Source organism: Equus caballus, chromosome 8 (assembly GCF_041296265.1).
Source record: "Equus caballus isolate H_3958 breed thoroughbred chromosome 8, TB-T2T, whole genome shotgun sequence".
In the NCBI taxonomy this organism is placed as follows: domain Eukaryota; kingdom Metazoa; phylum Chordata; class Mammalia; order Perissodactyla; family Equidae; genus Equus; species Equus caballus.
In genome coordinates, this window is record NC_091691.1 from 32,034,975 (window position 1) to 32,048,003 (window position 13,029).

Sequence of the window (13,029 nt, forward strand, 5' to 3'; positions counted from 1 at the left end):
TGCCAGTTTGAATCCTGGGCGCAGACATGGCACCACTCATCAAGCCATGCTGGGGTGGCATCCCACATGCCACAACTAGAAGGACCCACAACTAAAAATACACAACTAGGTACTGGGGCGCTTTGGGAGAAAAAGGAAAAATAAAATCTTTCAAAAAAAAAGAGGACAGGCAGCAGATGTTAGCTCAGGGCTAATCTTCCTAAAATAAAAAAAAGTTAGGTGGGAGAGAGGGGGCGGAGCAAAATGGCGGGGTGAGCTGACCCGGGATTCTCTCCCCTCCAAAATACAACAAAAGATTGGAAGAACTGAATTTCAGAGAATAAACATAATGCCACCTCGTTAGAGACCTACAATACCAAGAAGGCGGAGATCATAAACCTTGCTTACACCCCCGGAGGCGCTGGAACGGTAGGAGAGAACATCGCTCCCTCCCCTAGAGTCTGCGATCGCTGAGGCGCGGGTCGGAAAGGAGCGGGGGAGGGGCCGCGCGGCCGGGTATCATCCAGGACTCCTGCCGCTGATTCAGTGGAGACCTGCTGACGGGGGTAAGCTTCCGTCCGCGGGGACCCCATAAATCAAGGGCCTTGGGAGACCAGAGAACAGAACTGATCTGAACCCAGACCGGCGCGTGTGAGTAACAGCCGCCCCTCCCCCCCAGCAAAGCCAGTGGGCGCAGCCATCTTGCCCCAAAGGCGGAGAGCTCAGAACACGCGGCTCTCGACCCCCATCTAGTGGCGACAGGCTGTAACTGCAACTGAATTCTACCACCATGAGAAAAAACCGCTCCTCTACCATCCAGCAATTTATAAAAGCCCCAGACCAGAAGGAAAACAATAAAAACACAGAATTAAGTCCTGAGGACTTGGAATTAGGTAAACTAAGTGATAATGAATTCAGAGCAGCTATAATCAAAAAACTCAATGAGGTAGAGAGAAAGAGAAACAAGCCGAGTTTTGGGGTTACTTCACAAAAGAGATTGAAATCATAAAGAAGAATCAAACAGAATTACTTGAGATGAAAAACACAATGGACCAGATAAAACAGAATACAGATTCCCTGAATGTCCGTGAAGACAACATAGAGGAGAAAATTAGCATAATCAAAGATAGGCTGAATGGTGCCAGACAGAGGGAGAAAGAGAACTAAGAATAAAAAAAAAATGAGGAAAACCTCTGAGAGATAATGGATTCAATGAGGAGTAAGAACATAAGGATCATAGGAATTCCCGAGAATATGGAAAAGGAAAATGGAGCAGAAAGTGTGCTTAACGAAATTATTGAAGAGAACTTCCCAAATCTAGGGATCAACGGAGAAATGTGTGTAGAGGAGGGTTTTAGATCTCCTAGATTTGTCAATGTAAAAAGACCTACTGCAAGGCACATAGTAGTAAAGTTGGCAAATAGGAAAGATAAGGAGAGAATACTCAGGGAAGTAAGGAAAAAAAAGAGAATAACCTATAAAGGAGCCCCTATCAGACTGTCAGCGGATTTCTCTACAGAAACCCTACAAGCTAGGAGAGAATGGAGTGATATATTCAAAGCTTTAAAGGATAAAAATCTTTAGCCAAGAATACTCTATCCAGCAAGAATTTCCTTCAGATATGAGGGAGAAATTAAATCTTTTCCAGACAAACAAAAGTTAAGGGAATTTGTAACTAAAAGCCCTCCATTACAAGAAATCCTCAAGAAGGCTCTCATACCTGAAAAAAGAACAAAGGGAGAAAGGGGACACAATCCACAGACTAGGGAGACCAATGGATAGAACCAGAACAGGATAGCAAATATTCAATTATAGCATTAGGGTAAAGGTAAGGAAACTACCAAAGCAAGGACGATCTTATCACTCTAAGTACAAATTAATAAGACGAGTTGGAATAAGAAATGAAAATAATTATTTAGGAGGGGAAGAGCAAAGGGTCTAAATCAGTATTGGTCAAGTAAGTAAGAGACCACCAGAGAATAGACTATATTATACACGAGATTCTAAATACAAACTTCAAGGTAGACACTAAAATAAAGTACAGAACAGAGTCACAAATCATAAATAAGGAAAAATCTAAGAAACCCAGCATAAGAAACTGCAGTATTAAATGGGTAGTCTAAAGCAAACAGGAAAAGAAACACAGGAAAACAAGATAATGAGCCACAGATTGACAGCACTAAGTCCACATGCATCAATAATCACTCTCAATGTGAATGGATTGAACTCTCCAATAAAAAGACACAGAGTGGCAAAATGGATTAAAGAACAAGATCCAACAATTTGTTGCCTCCAGGAAACACACCTCAGCCCCAAGGACAAACACAGGCTCAGGGTGAAGGGGTGGAGGACAATACTTCAAGCAAATAGCAAGGAAAAAAAGGCAGGTGTTGCAATTCTCATATCAGACCAAGTGGATTTCAAAATAAGACAGGTAAAGAGAGACACAGAGGGACAATATATAATGATCAAAGGGACACTTCATCAAGAAGAAATAACGCTTATAAATATCTATGCACCCAACACAGGAGCACCAAGATTCATAAAACAATTATTAACAGACGTAAAGGAAGATGTTAAAAACAACACAATAATAGTAGGGGACCTCAACACCCCACTCACATCAATGGACAGATCATCCAGACAGAAAATCAACAAGGAAATAGTGGAGCTAAATGAAAAACTAAAACAATTGGACTTAATAGACATATATAGATCACTCCACCCTGAAAGAGCTGAATACACATTTTTCTCAAGTGCACATGGAACATTCTCTAGGATAGACCATATGTTGGGAAACAAGGCAAGCCTCTACAAATTTAAAAAAATTGAAATAATAACAAACATCTTCTCAGATCATAGTGCTATAAGGCTAGAAATTAACTACAAGAAAAAAGCTGAGAAAGGCAAAAAGATGTGGAGACTAAACAACACACTACTGAACAAGCAATGGATCGTTGAAGAAATTAAAGAAGAAATAAAAAAAATACCTGGAAACAAATGAAAATGATAGCATGCCATACCAACTCATATGGGATACAGCAAAAGCTGTATTAAGAGGAAAATTCATCGCAATACAGGTACATCTTAACAAACAAGAAAAATCCCAAATAAGCAACCTTAAAGCACACCTAACTGAACTAGAGAAAAAAGAACAAATGAAGCCCAAAGTCAGCAGAAGGAGAGAAATAATAAAAATCAGAGCAGAAATAAATACTATTGAAACAAAAAAGGCAGTAGAAAGGATCAATGAGACAAAGAGCTGGTTTTTTGAGAAGATAAATAAAATTGACAAACCACTAGCCAGACTTACAAAGAAAAAAAAGGAGAAAGCTCAAATAAACAAAATCAGAAATGAGCGAGGAGAAATAACAACAGACTCTGCAGAAATACAACAGATTATAAGAGAATACTACAAAAAACTATATGCCAACAGAATGGATAACCTAGAGGAAATGGATAAATTCTTGGACTCCTACAATCTCCCAAAGCTCACTCAAGAAGAGGCAGACAATTTGAACAGACCAATCACAAGGAAAGAGATTGAAACAGCAATCAAAAACATCCCAAAGAATAAAACCCCAGGACCAGATGGCTTTCCTGGGGAATTCTACCAAACTTTCAGAAAGGATTTAATACCTATCCTTTTCAAGCTATTCCAAAAAATTAGGGAAGATGGAACACTTCCTAACACATTCTATGAGGCCAACATCACGCTGATACCAAAACCTGACAAGGACACCACGAAAAAAGAGAACTACAGGCCAATATCACTGATGAACATAGATGCAAAAATTCTCAACAAAATTTTGGCAACCAGAATTCAGCAATTCATCAAAAGAATCATACATCAGGATCAGGTGGGATTCATACCAGGGACACAGGGATGCTTCAACATCCGCAAATCAATCAACGTGATACACCACATCAACAAACTGAGGAATAAAAACCACACGATCATCTCAATAGATGCAGAGAAGGCATTTGACAAGATCCAACAGCCATTTATGATAAAAACTCTGAACAAAATGGGCATAGAAGGAAACTACCTCAACATAATAAAGGCCATGTACGACAAACCCATAGCCAACATCATACTCAATGAGCAAAAACTGAACCCCATCCCCCTGAAAACAGGAACGAGACAAGGATGCCCTCTATCACCACTCTTATTTAACATAGTACTGGAGGTCCTGGCCAGAGCAATCAGGCAAGAAAAAGGAATAAAAGGAATCCAAATAGGGAGGGAAGAAGTGAAACTCTTGCTGTTTGCAGACGACATGATCTTATATATAGAAAACCCCAAAGAATCCATTGGAAAACTGTTAGAAGTAATCAACAACTACAGCAAAGTTGCAGGGTATAAAATCAATTTGCATAAATCAGTAGCATTTCTATACTCCAGTAATGAACCAACAGAAAAAGAACTCAAGAATACAATACCATTCACAATCGCAACAAAAAGAATAAAATACCTTGGGGTAAATTTAACTAAGGAAGTGAAGGACCTATATAATGAAAATTACAAGGCCTTTGTGAGAGAATTGGATGACAATTCCATGGAGATGGAAAGACATTCCATGTACATGGATTGGAAGAATAAACATAGTTAAAGTGTCCGTTCTACCTAAAGCAATCTACAGATTCAACGCCATCCCAATCAGAATCCCAATGACATTCTTTACAGAATTAGAACAAAGAATCCTAAAATTCATATGGGGCAACAAAAGACCCCGAATTGCTAAAGCAATCCTAAGAAAAAAGAACAAAACGGGAGGCATCACAATCCCTGACTTCAAAACATACTACAAAGCTACAGTAATCAAAACAGCATGGTACTGGTACAAAAACACGTGCACAGATCAATGGAACAGAATTGAAAGCCCAGAAATAAAACCACACATCTATGGACAGCTTATCTTTGACAAAGGAGCTGAGGGCATACAATGGAGAACAGAAAGTCTTTTCAACAAATGGTGCTGGGAAAACTGGAAAGCCACATGTAAAAGAATGAAAATTGACCATTCTTTTTCACCATTCACCAAAATAAACTCAAAATGGATCAAAGACCTAAAGGTGAGACCTGAAACCATAAGGCTTCTGGAAGAAAACGTAGGCAGTACACTCTTTGACATCAGTATTAAAAGGATCTTTTCGGACACCATGCCTTCTCAGAGAAGGGAAACAATAGAAAGAATAAACAAATGGGACTTCATCAGATTAAAGAGCTTCTTCAAGGCAAATGAAAACAGGATTGAAACAAAAAAAACAACCCACTAACTGGGAAAAAATATTTGCAAGTCATATATCTGACAAAGGCTTAATATCCATAATATATAAAGAACTCTCGCAACTCAACCACAAAACATCAAACCACCCAATCAAAAAAATGGGCTGGAGACATGAACAGACATTTCTCCAAAGAAGATATACTGATGGCCAATAGGCACACGAAAAGATGCTCATCATCGCTGATCATCAGGGAAATGCAAATCAAAACTACACTAAGATATCACCTTATACCCGTTAGAATGACAAAAATATCTAAAACTAATAGCAACAAATGTTGTAGAGGTTGCGGAGAAAAAGGAACCCTCATACACTGCTGGTGGGAATGCAAACTGGTGCAGCCACTATGGAAAACAGTATGGAGATTCCTCAAAAAATTAAAAATAGAACTACCATACGATCCAGCCATCCCACTACTGGGTATTTATCCAAAGAGCTTGAAGTCAGCAATCCCAAAAGTCCTATGTACCCCAATGTTCACTGCAGCACTGTTTACAATAGCCAAGACGTGGAAGCAACCTAAGTGCCCGTCGACAGACGAATGGATAAAGATGTGGTACATAATACAATGGAATACTACTCAGCTGCAAAACAGAACAAAATCATTCCATTTGCAATAACATGGATGGACCTTGAGAGAATTATGTTAAGTGAAATAAGCCAGCGAGAGAAGGATAATCTGTGTATGACTCCACTCATATGAGGAATTTAAAATTATGGACCAAGAACAGTTTAGTGGATACCAGGGGAAAGGTGGGGTGGGGGGTGGGCACAAAGGGTGAAGTGGTGCACCTACAACATGACTGACAAACATTAATGTACAACTGAAATTTCACAAGATTGTAACCTATCAATAACTCAATAAAACAAACAAACAAAAAGGTGGGGGCCAGATATGACCTAGCAGGCCATAGTTTGCCAACCCCTGGATTAGAAATGGCAGTATTTGCAGGAACTCAATTGACTGATTGATAGAGACATAAAGATAAAGATACACGCAATTGAGTTAAGTCTGCAGACTGGATAATACTTGCTGGTTTTCCTCCTCGTAGTTTGATTATGTTAAGATACTAATGTTGGGGAATGTAAGCGAATGGTATACAGGATTTCTTTAACTTTTTCCTTTCTCCCCCGAGGAAGATTGGCCCTGAGCTAACATCGGCTGCCAATCTTCCTGTTTTTTGTATGTGAGCCAATGCCACAGCATGGCCACTGACAGACAAATGGTTTAAGTCCATGCCTGGGAACTGAACTCCAGCCACCGAACCAGAGCATGACGAACTTAACTACTAGGCCACTGGGGCTGGCCCATCTTTAACTCTTTATTTCGAACAATTATAAACACAAGACGTTGAAAATTAGTACTGAGACCTCAGTACTATTCCTGTGGACCCATTATCCAGCTTCCCCAGTGCAACCTCTTACACACTGCAGTGCGTTACCCAAACCAGAAACTGACACTGGCACAGCACATGAAGGAGACCACACCCCTCACCAGTTTCTGCAGTCACTCTTCTTGAGTGTCCTTGTCTATAGCTCCACAACTGTTTATCACACATACAGATTCACAGTCAATTACCGAACTGTTCCGTCACCACAAAGATCTCCCTGCTGCTGCCCCTTTATAATCACATTCGACCTCCTCCACTGACCTCAAGCCCTGGCAACCCCTGATTTGTCTTCTATTACTGTAACTTTTTTCATTTCAAGAATGTGATATAAATGGAATCATACAGACTTCTTGAGATTGGCTTGTTTCACTCAGCATAATATCGCTGAGATCCATCCAGGCTGTTGAGCGGATGGAAGTTCCTTCTGTGTCACTGCTGAGTAGCTTCCCAGGGTGTGAATGTGCCAGTCTGTTAAACCATTCACCCCTGAAGAGGTATCTGGGCTGCTTCCAGTTTTTGGCAGTTACAAATAAGGTTCTAAATGCTCATACACAGGCTTTTGTGTGAAAATAGGTTTTCATTTCTCAAGGATAAGTGCCCAGGAGTGCAGTGTGGGTTTAACTTTTTGAAAAACTGCCAGACTGATTTCAGAGTGGCTGAACCTTTAGCGGTTTCCCCAGTAGTAAAGAGGAGACCGACTCCTCAGCATTTGGCAATACTGGTACTTTTAATTTCAGCCATTCTCACAGGTGTGTAGTGACAGCTCACTGTAGGTTTAATTTGTATTTCGGTACTGGCTTGTCACATGGAACATCTTTTTACATGTTTGCTTTGTACTATTTCTATAATTTTTTATAAGTCTAAAACGATTCAAAAACGAAAAGCTAGAAATTAAAGACGAATTTTTATCAAAACGACATTCCCCACTGTCATCTCTTGCCCCACACCTAGTGGCCACAGCCACCCTTAGCTGGAGTGTCTGGGTGCTCTGAGTCTCCGTGTGCGGCGCGGGCTTCCCGGCACAGCGCTGGCAGCGCAACGACGCCTCGGCGCGCCGGGTCCTCTCGGGGCCGCTCACAACACTCCGGAGGGCACGGGAGCCAGCACAGCCAGCGGCAGCCCACGGGCCGGCCGGCCTCCGCCTCCCGCCCGTGGCCTCGCGCAGACCTCCCCGGGGCCGCCGCCTCAGCGGTAAACCAGGACGGGGAAGCAAGTGCCCCGAAGGACCCCGTGAGCCCCGAGATTCCAAGGTGGCGTCATCAATGTTGCCTTCCGCTACGGAAGATCTCCCTAACTATCCTGGTATTTGAGAAACTCGGATTCATCCCCCCCGGAAGAAACCGTATTTTCGGACGACAAGGTGAATGAAACGTGAACGAGGACGGTGCCGGACGCGCGCGGCGGGGCGAGCGCCTCGCAGGAGACAAGCACGGACCCGGGACAACGGAGCGGCTTCTCAGTCAAACAGGGAGTCAGGGAAAATCAAGCGAAACCGCCCGCAGACCCGGCACCGGGCGTCCAGCCTCACAGCCCCCACCGTCCGCCTGTCTACAACTCCCGAGTTGTACTCCCGGGCTTCCGCCGGATCGCCAGACTCGGGCCGGGAGGAAAGGGGCCGCAGAATGGCGAGAAGGACGGCCTGGGGAGGGGCAAGGGCGCCCGGGATGACGAGAGAAGCGGGTCGCGGAGAGGAAGGGGGAGCCCGGGAGGGAGCCGGATGGGGCGCGGGTCCACCGGCGGCCGGGCCTTACCTCGGTCGGGGGCCGGGGCCGCGGCCGCGCGGGGTGGCGGGTCGAGGGGCCCGCTCCGGCCCAGGCCCCGTGGCCGCTTCTCCAGCCGCCGCACCAGCCAGCGCACCGCGAACAGCAGCACCGAGGCGCCCAGCAGCTCCCAGGCCAACGCCGCCCACTCGGCCGCCGCCAGCCGCGGCCACAGCATCGCCGCCGCCGCCGCCGCCGCCCGGCCGCCGCCGCTGCCGCTGAGGAGGCCCGCGCCCCTCAGGACCCCGCGTCCTGGGCTGCCCGCGCCACTGCCTGACGGCGCCGCTCCGGGGGCCGGCGAGGGGGCGCGGCTGCGGCTCCTGGTGGCGCGGAGCGCAGCGTCAGGCACTGGCGCGGGCAGCGCGAGGGGCGCGGGGTTCTGAGGGCGCGAGGTCTCGGGGCGGGGGCTCCTGAGAGGCGCGGCGTCCAGAGGGGCGAGTGGTCCCGGGCTTGGGGTCGCTCGCCGCGCTTGGGCCGCCCCGGGGGCGGGGAGGACGGCAGGGCCGCAAACCGGCCCCGCGGCCCCCGACCCAGAGGCCCCTGCCCGCGTGTGCCCGCCGCCCCCCAGGCGAGGGCGGGGCCCCTGGCGACGCCGACGTGCCCCGTGGGCGGCGGGCAGCTGGGCCGCAGGGCCGCGAGGCGCCGCGCTGGCGGGCGGGTTTGCGCGGGTCAGGAGCTCCGCACACGGGCTTCGGCCAGCGGCCCGGCCCGCCCTGCCCTGCCGGGTGCGCGGCAGAGCGGCCGCTACAGCTGCGAGCCGCGCGTCTGCTCCTCCCGCCGCGCTTCCGAGCGGCGCGGCTTCCGACGGGGCGACTCCGGGGCGGGGTTTCTCGGAGGGAGGGGCGGCGGCCGCGCAGCCGCGGCGGGGGCGGGGGCGGGACGCAGCCTGTCGACTGCGGGGCCGCAGCTGCCCGGCCCTCTGGCCTGCCGGCTCGCGTTCTCTGAGTCTGGGCTGACTGGCTTTCTCACTGCCCTGGCCGCGGGGCGCGGAGGGCTTCCCGGCGGGACGGGGGACAGCGCCGTGCCGAGGGCTCCTCCGCTCCGTGCGGGGGACCCCGCTCCCCTGATCTCAGCGCCGTGGCCGCGCGGGCGGCGGGTGGACTGTGAAGGGCCGGGGAATTTGGGGACCGATGGGACCATTCTGCTCACACAACTGCGCATGCTTGTCATGACTCTCAGCTATGTACAATAAAAAGGGTGAGTTTTACGGTGCTTACTTTATAACTTTTAAAATGGAAAAAAAAAGATCTGAAGAAATATAAGTGACATCCTTGGTAAAAAGAAAAATCCATTGGATGGTCGATTAACAGTCGATTGGGCACAACAGAAGAGAGTGAATTTGAGGATGAGTGAAATGCAAACTAAACACACAATGAAATAACCGCTTTACACTCGCCAGACCCGCTAAATTAGAAGACTGACAATGTCGAATTTTGGTGAGGATGTGGAGCAGCTTGGGAACTCTCGTACGCTATTGGTAAGAGTGTAAAATGAGTTAACCACTTTGGCCAAGAGTGAGGCAGTGTCTTATAAAAGTAAACGTGCGCCTGCCTCTGCCTCGGCAGTGCAGCCCTGGGTATGAAAATGGAAGTCCACAGAGTGTTCATAGCCTTATTTGTAATAGCCCCAAATGAGGACACCCAGGTGTTTGGATGAACCCCGATGAGCAGATAAACAAATGTGGAATCGTCATATGATGGTGCTATGGTGGCATACTGTTCAGCAACTACACGGGTGAATCTGAAAAGTATCCTAAGCTAAACAACCCTCACACACAAGTGCGTACTATAAGATTCCGTTTGGGTGCCTGCCTGGTGGCCGAGTGGTTAAGTTCGAACGCTCTGCTTCGGAGGCCCAGGGTTTCACCGGTTCGAATCCTGGGCGCGGACACGCACCACTCCAGGCCATGCTGAGGACGCGTCCCACATGCCACAGCTAGAAGGACACACCACTGAAAATACACAACTATGTACTGGAGGGATTTGGAGAGAAAAGGGAAAAATAAAATCTTTAAAAAAAAAAAAGATTCCGTTTGTAAGAGTCTCAAGAACAGGCACAGCTTATGGTGATAGAAATCAGAACAGTGGTACTTCCCAGTGGGGTGGTTAACTGGGGAGGGCACGAGGGGACTTGTAGTGTGAAGGAGACGCTCTACATCTTGAGTTGATAGTAACACAGGTGCACACTGGGTGACATTTGTCAAAACTCATCAAACTACATGTAAAATCTATGCCTTTTTTGATGTAAGTTTTGTCTACATTTAAAAAGGAAGAAAGAGCGCCTTATTAGAATGAAATCTTAGTTTGTTTTTAATTACTAAGTACCCTGACAACAGATCTCTGTCTCCAGCCGCTCCTTAGTTTTGAACTTTTTATGAATATGTGCCATTGTGTAGTGATGAGAGCACCAGGCTTTGGGTCCATATCCTGTCTGCCTCCTACCTGCTAGGTAACTTGGGTGAATTAATTTCCCTGTACTTCAGTTTTCTCAGTGGTAAAATTGGGGATATTAATCGCACCTGTCTCAGAAGTGAGGATTAATATATGCCAAATCTTTGCTACAGAGCCACCAAACAGTAAGGGCTTAATAAATGTTAGCTGTTATTACTACTTTCATAGTTTAAAAAACAAAAAGTTATATACATACATGCCTTTAAGGGGTAGGAGGGTCCTCCCCCATCTTAAGGGATTTTGTTATATAGTCATAAACCCTGGTAGTTCAGAGAGGAGAGGACTGATTTGGGAGATTGTGAATTGTGGTAAAGGCTGTTGCCAGCAGCATCCATTCTCCATTCTTTAATAACAGAAATTCCCAGCTGTAGCTGGACACACTGCTGTCTAGCTAAAAGCCACATCCAGCGGCCCCATGATTACGTGAAGGCAGTGGACAGTGGTGTATACAGCTAGTAAATTGCACCCTTGAATGAGGGCCCGCAACGTGCCTTCCGTGTACTCTATCCTTTCCATTTGGGAAATACAGACAAGAAGGTGGGACCTGGAGCAGCCGTCCCAGGCCACAGATGGAAGCTGTAGATTACGCAGAGAGAGAAACCATTTTTGTCCTCAGCACCATGAAGCTGCCCTGATTGGTCTGTTTTTATGCTTGGGCTATAACTTGAAAGAGAAGCTTCTCTCATTTAAGCCACTTAAGTTTGGGGTCTCTTAGAGCAGCTTCGCTAGCCTAATCAGTATCTTAATAGCAGGATTTTCTGTGGAATCCAGCTAACAATAGGGATCCTATTATGGCTGGATCCTCCTTACCACTATCTAATGCTGTCTACACTCGATTAAACAAGACCAGAATAATCAAGGCGGGGGGGAAGGAAAACAATTTCACTGTTAAGAAGCCAACTCTATTATTGGCCACTATTTACCTTCAGGTAGAAATGACAGAATTTGAGACATAAACCTCTGCAAGGTAGAAATGGGTTTCCAGCAAATGAACAGAAATTAGGCTTAAAAGAACTGATGGTCTTTTCTGAGGAGGGCAGGTTTGGTCTAATTCCTAACTGTGGTTTGTCTAACTCCAACCCTAATCCCTAACTCCATTTATGACACCAGATCACAAGAGGGCCAGGGACCGAGTCAGCCCCCTCCCCATGATTGAGTGGGGAGGTCCAGTTTTCACATGGGTCTTGAATATCCTTTCAGTGAGAGAAGGAAAAGCGTGTGAAACAGCCGCATATGATGTTACACGAGGTGGGACTCTAGTCAGGAAAGCAACCAGGTGATTTAAGAGGGGAATGTAGTCCTGGGAGTGATAAGGGACAGCCATAGCAGGAAGCCCCTGGGACCCTCAGAGGAGGGCACTAGAGCCCAGAGATGAAGATGCAGCCACTGAGGAAGCCTCGCTGGGAGGGGAGCCTGGAAATTTCATTTGCAGATTAGCGAAGGGGTTATTCTACACAAAAGCATCAGGTTCTTGCAGAATTTTAAAAGGGCTTCAGTAAGGGTAGATATTTACTCCTAATTCATAAATCTGCTCTGCTAGCAGTGTTCTGTTTTGGTTGACTATATGTAGCCACCATTTCTACACCAAATTAGCAAGGAAGGAAATCCTCCAACTGGTATTTGTTTACGTCTCTAAAGTCACGTAAGTAGGCTAAGTGAGGCTCATCTGTTCCATGAAATCCACGTGCTGAGGGGGATAAGAGCCCCAAGTGCCCTATAATCTAGTAGGAGAAATAGGGACTCTCCAGAAATTATTATAATAAAAAGAAAGGTGATGCAAAATGCTATAGACTTAATTCCGTATATGTAAATGCACACAGGGAAGGGTCATGTTGAGTTGGGAACAACCAGGGAAGGACTTATAAAGGAGACAGCAGTTCAGCTAGGCCTGTTTTCTGCTCACTGTCGCATCTCTAGGGAACAGCAGTGTGCGGCAGTCCCACCTCTGCAATAGTCCACAGCCCTTCCTAGGTCCACTGACGTGCTGAGAGCGTCAGATCTGCCCTGGTATGGGTGTGTTCACAGCTCTGAACCATCAAATGCTACAGATCAGGTTTCTTCCCCAAGCAGAGCTGGTTTTTAAATAGCTCTGGGTATAGTGCTTGACATCCACAAGCACTCAGACATCTGCCTAGTGAGATACAGCATGGGAAGTAAGCG

General features: G+C 46.6%; 1 protein-coding gene across 4 annotated transcripts in view; it reads right to left on the minus strand.

Annotated features, from left to right (window-relative positions):
• ANKLE2 (ankyrin repeat and LEM domain containing 2) overlaps positions 1-9,208 on the minus strand; it is a 30,870-nt gene extending 21,662 nt beyond the window's left edge. Inside the window, exon 1 of one of the 4 annotated variants that reach the window (XM_023647379.2) lies at positions 8,411-9,208. In XM_023647379.2, coding sequence (XP_023503147.2) covers positions 8,411-8,597 — 187 coding nt within the window. In that variant the 5' untranslated portion in view covers positions 8,598-9,208. Of the gene's footprint in view, positions 1-7,606; positions 7,892-8,410 lie in introns of those variants that run through there. The other 3 variants (XM_023647378.2, XM_070220493.1, XM_070220494.1) reach the window with 3 other exon arrangements.
• Between the last annotated feature and the right edge of the window lie 3,821 nt (positions 9,209-13,029).